The following is a 19882-nucleotide window of genomic DNA, read 5'->3' as shown; positions in this document are numbered from 1 at the left end:
GAGTTTCACGCTCCTGGCTTCAGCCTGGCCCAGACCCAGCTGTTGCGAGCATTTGAGGAGAGGATGGGAGATTTCTGTCTGTCTGGCTCTCTTCCTTTCAAAAAAGTTTAGTACGTAAATAAAAACTTTCAAAAAAGATAAAAATTTGGGCCGGCGCCACGGCTCACTAGGCTAATCCTCTGCCTTGCGGCGCCGGCACATGGGGTTCTAGTCCCGGTCGGGGCGCCGGATTCTGTCCCGGTTGCCCCTCTTCCAGGCCAGCTCTCTGCTGGCACCAGGGAGTGCAGTGGAGGATGGCCCAAGTGCTTGGGCCCTGCACCCCATGGGAGACCAGGAGAAGCACCTGGCTCCTGGCTCCTGCCATCGGATCAGCGCGGTGCGCCGGCCGCAGCGCGCCGGCCATTGGAGGGTGAACCAATGGCAAAAGGAAGACCTTTCTCTCTGTCTCTCTCTCTCACTATCCACTCTGCCTGTCAAAAAAAAAAAAAAAAAAAAAAAAGATAAAAATTTGATTCAGTCTTGATTTGGCTTTAATTTCAGAGCTAAACCCAAGGTCTCATTAAACACATGAATGATTTCTTTGAATAGTTACTCAGACTATCCATTATGGATATTAAAAAATATATATATATTGAGCAAACCTCTAAAACAATGTAGAATGTATTTTATACTTTTTGTTTAACTGATAATCTTGCAGTTTGTTCTTATTAATTATGATCTTATTGGTTACAAAGGGAATGAAAATAATATTCCATAATACCCCACATGATTTATAAAAGGCTGAGAAGTTAGAGATGAAAACTGAAAAATCTCTACCCTATACACCTTTTGGATTCTTTGCATATCAATACTGAAGCTCACCTTTCATAGTCCTTTCCAGTTGAAATATGTAAGAGCTATAGGGTCTAACACCTGCACTAATACGGGTCTGTTGAACTAAGACATCCTTACAAAGTCAATATATGTCTCAGATCTTATAGAAGTGGAAATATTCTCTAAACAGCACTGTCCAATAGAAATGCCTGTGATGGAAGGGGTCTGTATCTACACTGTCCAGTAGGGTTGCCACTAGCCACATGCAGATACCCAGCCCTTCATCTGTGGCTAGTGTGACTGAGGAACTGAATTAAAAATGTTTAATTTTTATTTTGTTAGAGAGAGAGAGAGGCATTCAATTTGCTGGTTTGTTAACCGCCCCATCCCCGCAGCCAAATGCCCACAATAGCCAGAGCAGGTCCAGGCCAAAGCCAGGAGATGGGAACTCAACCCAGGTCTCCCACGTGAATGTCAGGGACCCAAATACTTGAGTCATCTGCTGTCTTCTTAGGGTCTGCATTAGCAGGAAACTGGATCGGAAGGAAAGCTAGGACTCGAACCCTGCGCTCTGATATGTGGATGTACCAAATGCACCTTAATCTCTGGGCCAAGGGCCTTCCCCTGAATTTACAACATATTTAACTGTAGTTAACTTAAACAGCTACATGTATTGGATTAGCTCAGCTCTAGCAGACCCTGTTAGAAGCTGGAGATCCATTATGGGCAACCCAGGAATCTTAAATGATCACCATGATGTTTTAAAAACTCTCTCATTCCTTCAGCATGAATTTTCCCAGAAGTTTCACATTTTCAAAGAACAAAATCCAAATCAACCAAACTCTTCAGGCTGCTTTTCTGTATGAATCATCTTTTTGCAAAGAGGTGTAAGACTGACTTTATTGCCAATTCTGCCCCCTCTTCTACAGACAGAACTTGCTGATTAGATCCTGCATTTATTTAGGTTGTTCCCCTAAAAAAACCTGGTTTCCATACTGCAAATAAATGACAGGAACTTTTCCACTAGATTATCCAGACAGCACAAATGTTCTTTCCAAAAGTGGAGACTGGATCCACGGCCCCCTCACACTGCCTGCTACATCTGTTTATGCTTATAGAAGTGACATCCACTTCATAGACAGAGGATGCCTGTCTTGGGAAAAGATGGAATTTGGGGAGCCTGAAGAAAAAAGAAACCTCACTCTTCAAAATAAAAGATGTAGTATTGATGAGCTACCAAGTCTTTCTGAAATCCAGGGAAAGGCTTTGCTCCTGGAGTACAAAGATTCAGCATTGCATCCTGCCTGGGTTCCTACCATGTCTTAGTCATCTGCTCCCTAATTAAAGGCGGAGATGTTAGGAAAGTTCAACCTCAGTTTTCCCATCTGTAAAATGTGGATAATGATGTTCCCTGGGGAAAACTTGTGGAAGCCTTTGCAATGGGCAAAAGAGGACTATGTTGTCCTTTGTGCGGGAATGCTGGAATATATCTTCAGGCTCTGGAGTTTTGGGATTCTACAAAGGTCTCCACCTTTAACTGCCTTTCACTAGGCTTTACACCACTCTGTAAACTGTAGACTTAGTGTTATGTAAAGTATTCTTACCCACAGAGAAGCAAACTACTTTTCTGCACTAAAGAGACAGCCAGTTACTGCCCTGGAGAGCAGATGGGCCCCCCACCCCTTACCTGCTATTCCCAGGGACCTTGGTTTCAGTTGCCTTTGGTCTACCCTGACCTGTAAATACTAAATTCCCCCAACACTAATTTAAATAACTTTAACAGTCGTTCCACTTTATTATTCTTGCTCATCTCTTATTATGCCTAATCTAGAGGTTCAACTTCATTATAGGTACGTATGCAGAGGAGAAAACATGCAGGACTGGCACTTTCCGGGGTTTCAGCACCCAGTGGGGACCCTGGAGTACATCCCCGTTGGGTGAGGGGAGGGCGCCTGTTATCCCAACATCATGACTCTGTGCCCTGCAGAACATGCAGCAGTTTTTGTCATTTTTCCTGACATCATTCTTCACGTTTCATCTGAGTAGGGTGCAAGATCTTGCTGGTTCCTTGCCCTAATGAGTCAAATAAAAATTTCTGACCCATGTTCTTCTGGGGAGTGTCTTTCTCTCAGGGTCATGCTCTACTCCAAAAATGACCGGGTTTGCGCCGCAGGCTGCTCCGGAGCAGTTGGAAGGTCTATATGGACAGTTGTGATCAGTTGTGTTTTGCAGGAAGGCTGTGGCACTTCCGGTATTCGGGGGCGGGGGAGAGGGAGTTCTGAGCACTTATAAAAGGGCGAGGGCGGGCAGGGGGGCCGAGCAGCCCTCCCCAGAGGAGCAACTCAAAAGAGCTGCCCCAGCCCTTTGCTTTTAGCCGGGAGACCTTGAGGTCAAGGTGGGTAGCAGGCCCCAGGCGCTGGAGGCCACGGCCAACCTGGGCCTAGTCTTGGCCCTCCAGGCCAGGGGCATGGCCCGGGCTGTGGATGCCTGGGGGTCACGGGGTTAACTGCGGCCTCCGTGGGGCTCGAGAGCGAGCAGCCCCAGGACCCAGTGCCCGGTCCAGCAGCCCAGCAGGAAGGCAGCCGGGCCCCGACAGGGCAGGCCGGGTCCCAGGCCCGAGAGGCCCCTCGCCCACGGCCGAGGGGGTGGGGCGGCCTCGCCTCGGGCCGGTGCTTTTCGCCCTCCGTTGGCCGCCAGAGGCTCCCTCTCGCTCTCGCTCCCTCTCCTGGGATTTTGCTGCTGGGCTCCCTCTCTCTGCGGCCCTAGAGTTAATCCCATCTAGCCGAGGTGAGGCACCTGTTACCCCGGGCCTTCCTCACCCCCCACCCCCCGGCCTCTCCTCCCTCACACCGCGGCCTCCCGGCTCGGTCCAACGGCCCGCGCCCGGCGACCGCACGTGCGCCCAGCCCCTTCCCCGGCCGGCGCCCCCCGCCCCGGGCCGGCCCGAGGGTGCGAGCGCGGCGCTGCCCGCCCGGCCGCCGCCCGCCATGGCGTTGGGGAGCGCGGCGCGCCTCCTGGGACCGCCCGGCGCGGGCAGAGCGCGCGTGGGGGCCGAGGCGCGAGTGGCCGCGGCCGCCGCAGCCGCCGTGCGCGCCGCGCCGTGAGGAGCGGGTGGCGGGGCGGCCAGCGGGCCGGCGCCGAGCCGCGGCCACCGTGGGGCGGGGGGCGCCTGCGAGGAGGGGGTGGGAGCCGCGGCGGCGCGACCCTCCCCGCCCGCGGCGCTCCCGCTCGGGTAAGGGGGAGGCTGAGCGCGGCGCGAGGAGCCGGGGAGGGTGGCGATGGAGAGGCGCGCAGCCAGCTGGTACAAAGGCTGAGTTGCAGGCTGGGGTGGGGGCGGCTCGTGGTCTGGGAGCGCCAGGTTGAGGATCGGAGGCTTTATCAGTGGGATCTATTGTTTCCTGGCACGAGGGGAGGGATTTATGTTCATTACCCTGTCATTTTTTTCTTGCTTTTTATTTTATTTTATTTTATTTATTTATTTTTTTACTGTGGCTAGGGAGCTCGTCTCTCCCCGTGCCACCCTGGGCTCCGCTTGGCAGCCGCCGGGAGCCGCAGCCAAGGTGTCAGGACTTAAGGTGCTTCTTGGCACAAAGCTAGACTGCGACCTCCTACCGTAGCGCCTGGCGTCACCTGCTCGCACGGCCCGGCCCCGGGGCCGAGGGACTGCGTCCCGAAGCAGGCTTGGGAACCGGCCGCCTCTCAAGTTGGTGTTATTTATGTTTGTCTTTTGTGAGGGCAGGATTTGAACCCTCCCCGGCGGCCCCTCCGCCTCCGCCCCCTCGGGCTGAGCTGGCGGGGGAGGGAGTGGGGCGGGTGTGTGTGTGTGTGTGTGTGTGTGTGTGTGTGGAGGGGCGAGGGGCGGGTGTGGATGGCTTTAAAAAAAATGTCAGGGTAAAAGGAGATTGTCGATGGTTTAGAAAAAAAAAAAAACAAGGAAAAAAACGAAACGAAACAGGCAACACACTCTGTAGCAGTCCTTGTTTGCATGGGCCTGCATGCGCGCTGGGCCAGGAGCCCAGTCTGGAGGCGATTTAAGCGAAAGTGATTGTGGGCGAGGGTGCCAGGGCTTGGGGAGTCAGAGCAAAACCAAACCAAAACCTAAACAAGACAGGAAACCTTTAGCACCGCATTGTCTGCTGCTCAGTGGATCCGGCAAGTGCTGGATTGCTGGTGTATCGATTGGGAATCCAGCTGTGGGCTAGAGCAGGCCAGCAGCAGGCATTGCCTCGCCGTCTCAGCTTGCAGTAAGCTGGAGGCCAGGAGGCATACACGAATCAGGGCTTTGGAGAGAGGTGGCATGGTGTCCTGATTGCCACAAGCTCACGCATTTATTCGCATGATAGTCCACATCCCACTTCCTAATTAACAGTAGCCACTGTTAGGATACTTCCCCATGCTTGATAGAACTGAACTGGAAGAACTTTTTTTTCCTGCTTGTTTTGGTTGGAAATTGCTTTGGGGATGCGATAGAAGAGTGATACCCTCAAGAGTGAAGAGAAGCCTCTATGGGCATGTTTTTAAGTTTCTAAACTTCATCACTTTCACTTGTTTGCCTCGGTGTGGGGAATCCTGGATGATAATTCTGGACAGTTAGATGATGAGTCTTGAAGGTCTATGAACTGTTGTTTCCTTTTAAGGTCTTTAAGGTCGTTTACAAAAGCAACCAATTCTCAGGCTAATGTATTGTTTTCAGATGTACTTATGTGTAACTGTGTGTGTATGACAGGGGAGAGAGAGAGAAAGAGAGAGAGAGAGAGAGAGAAACTGAGTGGTTGATAGGGATCTCCAAATTCTGATTGAGATATTTTTGTTACCAAAGACCAATTAGAATAACTTTGAGCTTCTTGACTTTTAGCTACCTTTTTCAATAAGCAATGATTTCTGTTTGATGGGTGGCTAAACCACATGGAAAATAAAGTATGTATCAGTAACATAAATTCAAATAAGTCAGTGAGTTCGGAAATTCATTTCTTCTGTTCCAGATGAACTTCAACGTGTTGCTTTGAAAAAGCCATTTTGTGTTAAGGCTTGACTGTGAATGGCCCCCTGATATACCTGTTGGGACGATCACAACAGAGTATGCTTTTTGAGAGGTACTTGGCTTGACCAGATATTGGTACTAGAGAAAAGAGGTATTTTGTGTTTTGTTTTATCCTGATCATTATGAACATTGGCTTTTGACCCCTGAAGTAAAAATGTTGAAAGCTGAGTCTTCAGGTGAACGAACCACTCTCAGAAGTGCCTCTCCACACAGGAATGCGTATAGAACTGAGTTCCAGGCACTGAAAAGTACCTTTGACAAACCCAAGTCAGATGGAGAACAGAAAGCAAAAGAAGGGGGTGAGGGTTCTCAGCAGAGCAGGGGGAGGAAATATGGCTCCAATGTCAACAGAATTAAAAACCTGTTTATGCAGATGGGTATGGAGCCCAATGAGAATACTGCAGTTGTTGCCAAAACCAGGGGGAAAGGTAGACCTTCATCCCCTCAGAGGAGAATGAAGCCCAAAGAATTTCTGGAGAAGACAGATGGCTCGGTGGTTAGGTTGGAGTCCTCTGTTTCCGAACGCATCAGTCGATTCGACACCCTGTACGATGGTCCTTCTTACTCCAAGTTCACGGAGACTCGGAAGATGTTTGAGAGAAGCGTGCACGAGTCAGGACCCAACAACCGCTATTCCCCAAAGAAGGAGAAGGCTGGAGGGGGGGAGCCGCAGGACGAGTGGGGAGGCTCCAAGTCCAACCGAGGCAGCACTGACTCATTGGACAGCCTCAGCTCACGGACCGAGGCTGTCTCTCCAACCGTGAGTCAACTGAGTGCTGTATTTGAGAACACTGATTCCCCTGGGACTGTCAGTTCTGAGAAGGCTGAAAACAGCGAGTACTCAGTGACTGGGCACTACCCCCTGAATCTGCCAACCGTCACTGTGACAAATCTCGATACCTTCGGCCGCCTGAAGGATTCTAATTCGTGGGCTCCTTCAAACAAACAAGGTGTTGATGCAGAGGATGCTCCGAAGAGTGACTCAACCCCAGTGCTAGAAGTGGCTTCTAGAAGTACCTCTGTGGCTCCGGCTCCTACTGAAGAGAACCAGCAGAGCAAGGAAGCCGGGGACTCCTCATCTAACCTAGAGGCTCCCAGCAGAGTCGACGCAGACACTCCTGAAGGACCTTGTGCTGAAAATCGGGCAATGCCGAGGTCTGAAATCCTTTCCCCGCCACACCAACCCTCAGCAGATGCCGAAGAAAATGTGGTCGAGGGCGAGGCAGCCGAGCAACTGAGAAAAGACCCTGCGGGTGGTGATTTCACCTCTCCTGTTGCTTCTGCAGACACCTGTGGAAAAGAAGTACCTGAAGATGCAGACGATTTCGAGAGTTCCCACGTGTACATGCACAGTGACTATAACGTGTATAGGGTGAGATCCAGGTGTAACTCAGACTGGGGAGAGACAGGTACCGAGCAGGATGAGGAGGATGACAGTGACGAGAATAATGACTATCAGCCAGACATGGACTACTCGGAAATCCTTGGACTGCCTGAAGAGGAAGAAATCCCAGCAAACAGGAAGATCAAGTTCAGCAGTGCTCCGATTAAGGTGAGTATGTCCTTTGCATTTGTTTTTAGGCCTAACTGGATGCAGAATAGATTTGAAAAGTGTTAGAAGTTTTTGTTGGCATTCAAGATTGTTGAGATGCACCTGTTGTCAGGTGATTTTAAAAGCTTGGTGTTTGAGAGGTATCAGTCACTTGGATTACATTGAGTTAGAGCGGTATCCACCAATAGTGAGCACTGTTTAAGTTGAGGAAGTTTGGGGATTTTTGAAAAGCATTCCAGTGGCTTGGAGCATTGGTACTGTACAGGCTGAAAACCAGGAGTGTTAGTTTGTAATACAACCACTTTCACAAGTGTATCTAAAGTTACCTATAAATAATTATATTTTCTAAGTCTATATACACTATAGGTTATGAGGAATAATGAACAGTGGAAGAGTTAAAGTAACTTTGAAATAACATTCCCTATGAACTTGCTTCAGAAATCTGATTTATTCCTTACTAAGTGTAAGTGGATTGTGAGGAATGCTGTTGGAGCTGAATTTTATTTTTTGTACTGCTACTTGGTATTGGACATTTGATTTATGGAAATATATTAGCTGACTTAAATACTTGGATTGAAAAACTATGCAAACAGCTTTGAGTTCAGAATTTGTTATGTAGCTTTATAGTGAAATTTTGTGAAAGGAGGTAAATATTGATTTGCCAATTGTGGATTTATTTTTACTTCTCAAAAATGGGATGAGAGCCAGTTGAATTCAGACGCCCTATTCTAGTGACTTCACCAAGTGAACATTTGGTGTAGAACAGTACAAAGCCCATCGGCGCGGTGGTGGCACATGAGCTGGGGGTGATGGCAGCAGGGCCGCGGGTGGTTGGTGAAGTATCTGCATCCCTGGGGAGTCTTCGCCAAGTGCACTTGTGCAGCGGCTCAGCCCCGGGGGAATCCAGAGGGCTACAATGGCACATGTGTAGCTTGACACCACTTTCTAGGGGCTTCTGGCTTACACAGTGTGTGTATATAGATTTGGAATTTGATATCATACCTTTTTAAACCTTCTCAAAATCTAAAAACCACTCTCTGTCATTATCTTCATCTGATGAGTTTCTATGTAAGACTTGTAAGACTACATGGAAACAGCCAAAAGGGAATCTGACGTTTCTTTAATGGTGAAATACTATGTTGAGATGAAGTAATAATCTGTGAAATTATTTGCAGATGTTAGCAGGAAAACTCTCATTTTATTAGTGTCAGACAGAAATTGTGGATCAGAATGGGACATTTCGAGTCAGGGTTTAACGGGAAACATGAGATGTGAATTAGTTTGAAAGTGAGCTAAGTTTCTTTGCAGTTCTTTGCTACTGGCCTTTGTTTTTCTCTCTGTTTTCCCTTGTCATCTTCCCACTCTCCACAACCTCTAGGCACTGTCTTCCAAGGTGCCTCTCCCTTAAGTCTATCCGTGAGTTCCTACATTTCACCATTCATGTTTTCTTTGAACATCATCTCTGTACTCTTTAGGAAGAAAGCCATAAGATTAAATTGCTTCACATAGAACAAGGCAAGGATAATTGAAATGCACTCTTCAAGGAGTATGTTAAACCCAGTGACTTAGTTTTTAATAGGGGGATCGGAGCTTATGAAAATGTATCAAGTTAGAACAATGCCCCCTCAGTCGGATGGGACACCAGCCTTGCATTTGGGTCCTGTGCTGCACAAAACGTACCTGCACAGGAGTAGGTTTATTGGATTTTAAAAGAGTCATCATTGAAATGTGTCTGTTCATATGTGAACAAATTAGCTCTTGGAGTAAGATATTCAGAAATTGAAGTCGTTTTTAATATTATCGCTCTTAATTTTCACATAGGAGACCGGATTCACATAGGAATGAATGAAAACACATACACTGAAGTTTAAGAGACATAGAAGACATTTCATCAAAAATTTAGATCAAGCATCTGATGTGTGAGAAGATGCTAGTGCGTTGCACTTTATTGGACACACACACACAGTGCTAGTTGGAGTGGATTGAGTTTGGAAGCAGCAATTCCTTATTAGCCCCTTTGTAATGAATAAAGCAGTTCTTCATTCTAGTTGCTCCCATTGTTTGCCATGCAAGTGGGTCCACTTGGAAATTTTCAGAGCTGCTTTCTACTGGCGGTAGTGGCAGTAGTAACAGGGTTATTCTCTAATTAAGATTTTTTTTTGACTGGAAGGGTGGTAATAATTAAATTCATTAAGTATTTATTGAAGACTAATCATGTGTGTTCTGTCTTGCTGTCAGCTGTGGAAGAAACACGCGTCTCTAAGTTTTCTCCTTCTGTGAGCTTGTGGAGTCAGTTCTTAAACACATATAGCACAGTGTAAAGAAAAGTGCCAAAATAGCTAATATCCTGTGAGTCCTTTAAAAAAAATGTGGCTGTACTAAATACATAGAATAAAAGGGATTTGATAGATATTTGGAAAGGAATGCACACAATCGTTCCTTATGTGTGTTTCCTTATTCTGCTCATAGGATTTATTCATGAAATGGGAAGTTGCGATTTCCAGCCTAAATCTTTTCCTTTGACACTTAAGCACAGTCCCTCTTTGAGAAGCAACAGGGAATATATTCCTTACAGAAATGAGTTTTGGAGCATTTATATTCTTTTACTGATATCTTCATTTTATCATTTGCTGTGTTTCCAACATCTTTAGTCTTATGTTGTAGGTCTTGCTCATGATGTGTGTGTGTGTGTGTGTGTGTGTGTGTGTGATACTGTCCTTAGAATGTAGTTCAGTTCTGTGGCTGTTTTAATAGGTACTTCCCTAAAATGTCTTAAATCTGCACCTAGAAGAGCATCAAAATGATGCCTGATCTTTTCTGTGTGGCATTTTCCTTCTATTTGTTAGTGGCTTTTAAAAGTAGTGGATTGGATTGCTGGTCAGCAGTTAGTATGACTGCCTAATCTTTCACGGACATGGTCATTTCTTATTGACAGCTTGATGTGTTTTATAGAGTCGTGGAGTATTAGAAAGGGATATAAAACAGAAAATATAAAATCCAATTTTGAGATATGGAATGGAAGACTTTATATGCTATACTAATTGGAGATGTGGAGTTATGCTTTTATTCACTGGAATTTCTAAAAACCAAGAGATGGAATTAGAGTAAATTTGTTTTGGATAAATCAAAGATGGAGAAGATAATGCTGATCAGATTTTTTTTCTGTTGCTTCAGAGCACTTACTGCGCCCCTGCTATGTGCCAGGAACAATGTGAATGTCATAAACACACAAAGTGACTGGAGCCGACTGAGCAGGAGCTGCTGAGTCGGGAAGCAGGCGGCCCACGCAGGGGGCCCCTCAGACCATTCAGCCCGACTCTGCTCCTCGATGATCTTTCCAAGGTCACTGCGACCTCCTTCAGGAAGGCGTTGCTCCCTCAGTGTTTCTGTTAGCTTTATGTCCTTTGGATTGGCATTTCTGAGATACAGTCATATATATATATAGATATGTATAGATATATATGACATACATATATACATATATGTCATATATCTATACATATATCCCCTTTGTAATTAATAATAATAATAAATATATATATATATAGGAGATTTCCCTAATTTCCCGCAGGGTTAATGTTGAGGTGTCTTGTGTTAAACTTGGAGAGTTTCTCAAACTGTGTGGAGCTTTACAGAGCTGGAGCTCAAAGGGGTATGGGAAGGCTGAGACCGTGTCTTTAAACCTTGCAGAGTGGTTGTAGAGAAGGGGGAGAGGGAGTCTATCCGTCTTTGGGGGCTCTGAGTCTTTGCTGGGAGGTCCGTGGTTCTCTGCATTGAGGGTGGCATTCAGGGCCCAGTTCTTCTGAGACACTGCTTTTGTCTGCTGCTTTTGTCTTCCTGGGTGCCTTTCTTTCTTTGCTCCAGTTTTGTCAATGCTTTTTCAATCTTAGTATGCAGATGAGTCACTTGGGGATCCTGGTAAAAGTGCAGGTTCTGATTCTGTAGGTGTTTCATGGGAAATTGCTTGGATAGAATGCTTAACCTCCAAGAGCACTACCCAGCAAGATGCCTCCGGAGGCTACAATAGAAAGGCTCAGCAACCCAATTGAAATGCTTGAATCTCATGATTTATCGAATTAATTTAAAGCCTAAGTCCAGAAGCAAGAGGAATGCCATGGGGTAAGTTAACCCCTTTCAGTAACATGCAAATTAGGCTGGAAGGACCACACCTCCTGCATTTTAGGTGAACAAAGTTCATATGTCCTGTGTCTCTTTCACATAGATCTTCTCCATTGATGGTGTGGTTATGAGGAGGAGAGGGTGGTATTTGAGCCCATACTGTACAAACTCATGATGTCTGAGATCAGTGATAGATACTTACCCTATTGAAGAGATGTGGGACAGGTGCACCCAGGTACGCCAGCAGCTTTGCCAGTTTACCTGCCAATGAGCCATGAGTTTTACTTGCTTTTCTTGGGTTTAGCACTTGGAGATGCAGAATAGGACCACACTAGGTGTCCTCAGGAGGTAACTGGTAGGAGGAGACATACATGTTTGTCCAGAGATGGGATAATAATGCCTTGGTCTTTCCATCCCTTTCTGTCAGTGAACCTTATTTGTTTCATCTTATTTTTTATTTATTCTGTCTTTTTTTTTTGTCATTTCTTATAGGTTACTTACTTACCTAATGTATTTAAGGGGGCGGGGGAGGAAGAGAGGGTGAAATCTCTCTCTCTCTCTCTCTCATACACACACACACACACACACACACACACAGTGGTTCACTCCCCAGATGGCTGCAACAGTGAAGGCTGGGCTAGGTCAAAGCCAGGAGCCACGTGAGTGGCAAGGGCACAGGTTCTTGGCTCATCTTCCACTGCCTTACCGGTGTGTCAGTGGGAAGCTGGCTGAGAAGCAGAGCAGCAGGGACTTGAACTGGCACTCTGACAATGGGGTGTTGGTGTCCCAAGCAGCAGCTTAACCTCCTGCACCACAGCTCTGGCCCCACAGAATTTAATGTTCTTGGGTACTACAACAGACCTGGGGGAGAGGAGGCCTGGCGTGGACCCTGGGTTTGACATTTCCTACAAGCTCCTCTGTGCTGGTGCCACTGATCATGCGGATCATTCTTTGGGATGGGGGTTTGAAGCTCAGTCCTCCTGCTGGTGAAGGGGCTGGCCATGACATGCTGGGGAAGTGCTTTTAATAAGCCTGCTGTCCAGAGGAGGCTGCTGTAACTGGTTGGCTGGAATAGCATTCTTGGAAGATGAAGCCAGGCATAATCTTGTGAGGTGCTTTGCTTATGGATACCAATGTGGACTATGATCCCTGCATTTGCAAGCAGTCTATGTCATTAAAAAGTCACATCCTAGACCCTTGTGTGTTCTGAGTCTTTAATTATAAAAGGACAAAAGAGGAACTTCTTGATAGGCTCAGAGATTCTATTTCTTTTAATCGTTTGGATGCCTAAATTAATAAACTTCTGGAGAGACTCGTTTAACTTGTTTTAATTTGTGTAACTTTGATGGTATGGCATTTGATTTCCTTTTAAACTTTGATGTTTTGTAAGTTATGGTTCATAATGGATTAAGGGAAATATTTTACTTTTAAGATTTATTTATTTATTTAAAAGCAGAGTTACAGAGAGGCAGAGAGAGAGAGAGAGAGAGAGAGAGAGAAAGAGAGAGAGAGAGAGAGGTCTTCCATTTGCTGGCGCACTGGTTCACTCCCTAAATGGCTGCAACAGCTGGAGCTGGGCCAATCTGAAACCAGGAGCTTCTTCCAGGTCTCCCAGTTGGGTGCATGGGCCCAAGGACTTGGGCTATTTTCTACTTTCACAGACCATAGCATAGAGCTGGATGGGAAGTAGAGCAGCTGGAACTTGAACTAGTGCCCATATGGGATGCTGGCATTGCAGGCGGCGGCTTTACCTGCTACACCACGGTGCTGGCCCTATGAAGTATTTTAATTCACTGTGTAAAATCATATCATAAATATTGTGTGAGTTCTAAAGTCCAAATGTAGGCACTATGATATTTTTAAAGACTTATTTATTTACTTGAGAGGCATAGTTACAGAGAGAGTGGGAGTGAAGGGGGGGGGGAGGGAGGGAGGAAGGTAGGGAGAGAAAGAAAGAGGCCTTCTATCCACTGGTTCACTACTCAAATGGCCGCAATGGTCAGAGATGTGCCAATCTGAAGCCAGCAGCCAGGAGCTTCTTCCCGTCTCCCACGAGGGTGCAAGGGCCCAAGGACTTGGGTCATCATCTACTGCTTTCCCAGGCAATAGCTGAGAGCTGGATCTGAAGAGGAGCAGCCAGGGTTCAAACCGGTGCCCATATGGGATGCCAACACTGCAGGCGGATGCTTAACTTACCATGCCAGAGCTGCAGCTGTGCACTATAATATTTTTTAAAAAACTGAACAATGAATGATCATTTGGTATTTAAAAGAGATTCTTTTCTTTTTTCTTCTTTTTCTTTTTTTAAAGGTTTTATTTATGTATTTGAAAGGCAGAGTGACAGAGAGAGATGGAGAGACAGACAGGAAGATCTTCCATGAGCTATTTAACTCCCCAAATGCTTACAACAGGACTCATAAAGATTTTGTTTTTCTTCTGAACTTCCTCACAAATGACACTACTTGTTGGATTCATGAGTTTCATAGATAAGACACTAAATCTGGAGCAAAGCAAAATAACTTTCTATCATGTTAACCATACGTATTTACCTTTTTTTATTTTTATTTTTTTAAGATTTATTTATTTATATGAAAGTCAGAATTACACAGAAAGAAGGAGAAGTAGACAGGGAGAGAGCTTCCATCTGATGGTTCACTCCCCAGGTGGCCATAGCAGCCAGTGCTGGGCCAGGCTGAAGCCAGGAGCCAGGAGCTTCTTCCAGGTCTCTGTCGTGGGTGCCTGGGCCCAAACACTTGGGCCATATTCCGTTGCTTCTCCCAGGCTGTGTAGCAGGGAGCTAGATTGGAAGTGGAGCAGCTGGTGTTACAGGCAGCAGCTTTACCAGCTATGCCACAACACTGGACCCATGCATAATTTATCTTGTTAACCCAATTGCATGCCAATTAAGAGTAACTTGTTTTAAATCTTATCTTCACTGGATTTTTTTGCTAACTTTTTTACTTCATTGCCTCTGAAAAAGAAGAAAGGTTTATGAATTTCTGTGGAGAAATACAATTAGATGTAGGGTAAATTATATATTAAGGTTAGAAAATAACTTGTTGGTTTTGGGACTGTTATCTAACTGCTTGTTTTGTTTTTCCTTAATTTTCTTGTTTAAAAAAAGGATTTTGTTTATTTATTTAAGAGGTAGAGTTACAGGGCTGGCGCCGTAGCTCACTTGGTTAATCCTCTGCCTGCGGCGCCAGCATCCCATATGGGCACTGGGTTCTAGTCCCGGTTGCTCCTCTTCAAGTCCAGCTCTCTGCTATGGCCCGGGAGGGCAGTGGAGGATGGCCCAAGTGCTTGGGCCCTTGCACCCCCATGGGAGAACAGGAAGAAACACCTGGCTCCTGGCTTCGGATCGGCACAGTACCGGCCATAGCAGCTATTTGGGGAGTGAACCAATGGAAGGAAGACCTTTCTCTTTGTCTCTCCCTCTCACTGTCTATAACTCTACCTGTCAAATAAATAAAAAAGAAAAAAAATAGGTAGAGTTACAGACAGAGAAGGGTCTTCCATCTGCTGATTCACTCCCCATACGGCCGCAACGACTGGACCTGGGCCAACTGAAGCCAGGAGCCAGGAGCTTCTTCCAGGTCTCCCACCTGGGTTCAGGGGCCCAAGCATTTTAGCATCTTCAGCTGTTTTCCCAGGCCATCAGCAGAGAGCTGGATGGGAAGAGGAACGGCTGGGGACATGAACTGGCACCCATATGGGATGCAGGTGCTGCAGGTGGAGGCTTAGCCTACTGCGTCACAGCGCCGGCCCCCTTTTCCTTAAATCTCTAACCTCTGCCTTTTTGGACCTGTCTTATTTTTGTCCTTTGGCTTCATTCTATTCTTAAGTACTCACTTTGAAAAAGAAGAAAACTTTGAAGTTATACTTCCTAGTTTTTTTCCTGGTTACTTTTAACATTTTCTCTTGGTTTTTGTTGATTTGTGACATAGAAACATAAGAGATGAGAAATTCTTAGAGGTAATCTAGAGTAAATTTCCCAGTTCCATCAGGAAGCCCCTCAACAGCATATTGCTAACAGGTGACCTTTCAGCTTCTCCTGAGTGATTCCACGTACGGGGAGTTTATTACTGGAAAGTTAAAAGAGAAATTAGGAGGAGGGGCTTGCTGGTGTGTCTGGTGCACCAACGCGCGATCCTTTTTGCTTACTTTTAACTGGTGATTTATTTTAGAGTCAGAATTCAAATAGCATAAAATTCACCCTTTCAAAGTGCCTACTTCAGTGGTTTTCCTTGCATTCACAGTGTTGTACGACCGTCACTTTTATCGACTCCTGGAACCTTTCCGTCTTCTAGGAAGAAATCTCACCCCTGTTGCTAGTCATTGCCGATTCCTCTTCTTTGTCCCTCCTCCAGCAAACACCAGTCTGTTTTCCGTCTCTGTGGAGCTGCTGCTTCTGGCCATCTCCTGTGTGTGGGAGCCACAAGGAAGCAGGCCTGGGATAGTGTTCCATGTTAGATGCCAGAGCGTGGCAGGGTACAGGGAGCCTGGAGACCTGGGTCAAAGGGTTTTCTGGATGGTAACCGAGTCTAAAAGCTAAGTGGCAGGAGATGGGCGCACAATTCCACCTGCCCTTTGATGCGGTTTCTTAGATGATGTGAAGCCAGGGAGATGGCAAAGCAGGGATGAGTCTTGTAACTGAGAAAAAGTAGGTTTCTGTGGCAAAGAATGGTTGGAACAGCTCCCATGCTTGGGACATTGCGCTTCTATTAATATCATCTAAACTTGGAATTGATGAAGCCTGAGGTTTGATTCAGCAAGAGGGTTCTGTGAAGGCACACACAGAGCGAACGCTGATTCTCTTTATGTCAGTCTTTTTAGTGCAAGGCGCCCTTTTCTAGGGCCTGACGTTCAGTTCAGCCCTACTGCCTTTAGGTTGTTGCTTTTTTTACTCTTTACATTGACTGCAGTTGTTCATGGGCAGATACTACTATTTATTTAAAGATGTTTCCTTAAGTATTGCAATATAGATCCTTTTTTTGAAAACTTTTATTTAATAAATATAAATTTTGAAAATACAGCTTTCAGATTATAGTGGTTTTCCCCCCATAACCACCCTCCCACCCACAAGCCATCCCATCTCCTACTCCCTCTCCCATCCCAATCTTCATTAAGATTCATTTTTTTAACTTATTTAATAAATATAAATTTCCAAAGTACAGCTTTTGGATTACAGTGGCTTTCTCCCCCACCCCCCATAACTTCCCTCCCACTCGCAACCCTCCCATCTCCCGCTCCCTCTCCCATCCCATTCACATCAAGATTCATTTTCAATTATCTTTATATAGAGATTAATTTAGTTTATATTAAGTAAAGATTTCAACAGATTTCACCCACACAGAAACACAAAGTGTAAAGTACTGTTTGAATACTAGTTATAGCATTAATTCACATTGAACAACACATTAAGGACAGAGATCCTACATGGGGAGTAAGTGCACAGTGACTCCTGTTGTTGATTTAACAATTGACACTCTTGTTTATGGCATCAGTAATCACCCTAGGCTCTTGTTATGAGTTGCCAAGGCTATGGAAGCTTTTTGAGTTTGCCAACTCCGATAAGATTCATTTTTAATTATCTTTATATACAGAAGATTCAATATAGAGCTCATATTTCTATTTGCTACTGTCTGTACTATTACCATCTGTAGGATGATTGACTTGGGACAGGCATTCATTTATGTACTTATTTTGTTATACATTATTTTGTTTAATTTTCTTTTAAACATAAGCACACACACGCACACACACACACACAGAGACACAAAGATCTTCCATCTAGCTGGCACCATGGCTTAGTTGGTTAATCCTCCGCCTGCAGTGCCAGCATCCCATATGGGTGCCGGGTTCTAGTCCCAGTTGCTCCTCTTCCAGTCCAGCTCTCTGCTGTGGCCCAGGAGTTCAGTAGAAGATGGCCCAAGTGCTTGGGCCCCTGCACCCGCATGGGAGACCAGGAGGAAACACCTGGCTCCTGGCTTCGGAATGGCGCAGCTCTGGCCATGGAGGCCATTTGGGGAGTGAACCAACGAAAGGAGGACCTTTCTCTCTGTCACTCTCTTTCACTGTCTAACTCTATCTGTCAAATAAAGGAAAAAAAAAAAGATCTTCCATCTGTTGATTTATTTCCCCAAATACCCTCAAAAGCCAGGGCTGTGCCAGACCAAAACGAGGAACCCAGAACTGAATCTTGGTCTCCCACATGGTGGCAAGGCCCCTGATAATTGAACCATCACCTCAGGTGATCCAGCATATTCCAGGGTATGCATGAGTAGGAAGCTGAATTGGAAGCTGGATAGCTGGGACTGGAACCAGCCCTGCAGATGAAATGCCCAGTCCTGCTGTGAAATGTTATCAACTGGTAATAATAAAAATGACACTGACAGTTACTTTTATGTTCTGTAAAGTTGAACAAATCTACCTCTTGAGGCTGTGGGTTTCTTACTTGCATTTAAGATCCCTTCTCAGCTTTGTCATCTTGTCATTCTCAAACTGATTCTTAAACACCTTTGTACCAAACCATATCATTAATATTTGTGCTGCTACTGCAATGGGAAAATTTTGGTCATCTGTGGAAATATCAAGAGAAAATTTACATTAAATTGCTCTTGAGAATGTTATTTATGCTACAGATTATAATAAAAACTAAAATTGTTTAAAATATCAAATCCAAGGGAGGACATTTTCATAGAGTGGATATTTGGAGCTATTTGACTTTTGAAAGTATGAGTTGAGCTGCATATTAAACCCCCTGCTGAGGAGCCTAAGAATGAAGGAAGAAATGTTTCGTAATGCAGTTGCTGACATGTTGATTGCATCATTCAGTTTTGTTCTGGAAATAGCTTCATCACATAGTTCAGTGTGATGGAAGTATTGCTAATTTTTTGCCCAATTCCTAAATTTTCTGCCTAACTTGTTATTTCTCACATTCCTGTCCTTAAAAATGAGACAGTAAGATAGGCAATAAGGATTTCTGGGAATTTTATACTTTAGGAGAGGGAAGTTTTATTCTTTTCTTATTTAATCTGTATCATTATAATTTTATTTTTTTTCTAAAAATTTATTTATTTATCTGAAAGAGTTACACAGAGAAGGAGAGGAAGAGACAGAGAGAGAGAGAGAGAGAGTCTTCCATCCATCCACTGGTTTACTCCCCAGTTGGTCACAATGGCGGCAGCTATGCTGATCCAAAGCCAGGAGTGAGGAGGTTTCTCTGGGTTTCCCACACAGGTACAGGGGCCCAAGGACTTGGGCCATCTCCTGCTGCTATCCCAGGCCACAGCAGAGAGCTGGATCAGAAGTGGAGCAATCGGGACTGGAACTGGTGGCCATATGGGATGCTGGCACTGCAGGCAGCAGCTTTACCTGCTGTGCCACAGCACGGGCACCTCTTTGGAATTTTAAAAATGTATTTGTTTGTATAGCCAAAACTGTTCCTTGTTTATTTGTGAATGGTGATAAATGATCTTAAATTAAATGGCTCACAAAGTTGTTTTTTTCCCTCTTTCTTAAGCCAGATAATGACTTGTGTGCTCATCCATGCCAGTTGGGACACAGTGGGTGGGTTGGGATGTGGTCAGGAGGGGAACAATGTCCTGCTCATGGTTTCTCTCTGGGAGGGGTGGATGAGAGGCTTCCTGAGCTGGTATTGTGCGCTTTTCTCCCCGTGCCTTTCCATGGCTCAATGATGAAACTGAATGATGCTGAGATGAGACTGTTACTATAACATGAAGCAGACTTTTTTTTCTTTTATCCACATTAGATTTCTCCTCCAAAAATTTTATTTTTGCTTCTACTCTTGCTGAAACAGGTAAGGATAGAGAGTACATTCACAATGGAAGATTTGTATAATCTTGAACATAAATATTTTAAATAGAGTCAGAGATGACTCTTTAGACATTGCAAGAGACCACCGTAGAGGTTTACTGGATAGGGTCTTTTAAATTAATTAATTAATTTATTTGAGAGTCAGAGAGAGGGAGAGACTGAGAGAGATCTTCCATCTGCTGGTTCACTCCCCCAAATGGCCACAACGACTGGCTGGAGCCGGGCCAGACCAAAGCCAAGAGCCAGGAGCTTCTTCCATGTCTCTCACAAGGGTACATGTACCCAAGAACGTGGGCCATGTGCCCCTGCCTTCCCAGGCTCATTAGCAAGGAGCAGGATTGTAAGTGGAGGAGCTGGGTCTTGAACCAGCACCCATAAGGGATGCCGGCGTTGTAGGCTATGCCTTTAACTCGATGAGCCACAGTGCTGACCCCTACTGGATAGTTTTTTTTTAAATTTATGTATAGTTTGTGTATTTACTTGAAAGGCTGAGTAACAAAGGGAGAGAGAGGCAAAGA

General features: G+C 45.4%; 1 protein-coding gene across 18 annotated transcripts in view; it reads left to right on the top strand.

Moving 5' to 3' along the window:
• The first annotated feature begins 3088 nt into the window (after positions 1–3088).
• PPP1R9A (protein phosphatase 1 regulatory subunit 9A) overlaps positions 3089–19882 on the top strand; it is a 320664-nt gene continuing 303870 nt past the window's right edge. For 8 of the 18 annotated variants that reach the window (XR_007922245.2, XM_051852978.2, XM_051852977.2 and 5 more), the window contains exons 1-2: positions 3374–3600; positions 5796–7406. Coding sequence is in view for 17 of the 18 variants with exons in the window: in XM_051852978.2 (XP_051708938.1) it covers positions 6009–7406 (1398 nt within the window). In the remaining variant the exon portion in view is untranslated. Of the gene's footprint in view, positions 3209–3332; positions 3601–4309; positions 4517–5795; positions 7407–19882 lie in introns of those variants that run through there. The other 10 variants (XM_051852981.2, XM_051852979.2, XM_051852976.2 and 7 more) reach the window with 5 other exon arrangements.

Source organism: Oryctolagus cuniculus, chromosome 16, assembly GCF_964237555.1.
Source record: "Oryctolagus cuniculus chromosome 16, mOryCun1.1, whole genome shotgun sequence".
In the NCBI taxonomy this organism is placed as follows: domain Eukaryota; kingdom Metazoa; phylum Chordata; class Mammalia; order Lagomorpha; family Leporidae; genus Oryctolagus; species Oryctolagus cuniculus.
The sequence above is the reverse complement of the archived record's forward strand: the minus strand, read 5'-3'. Positions and strand labels throughout refer to the sequence as shown.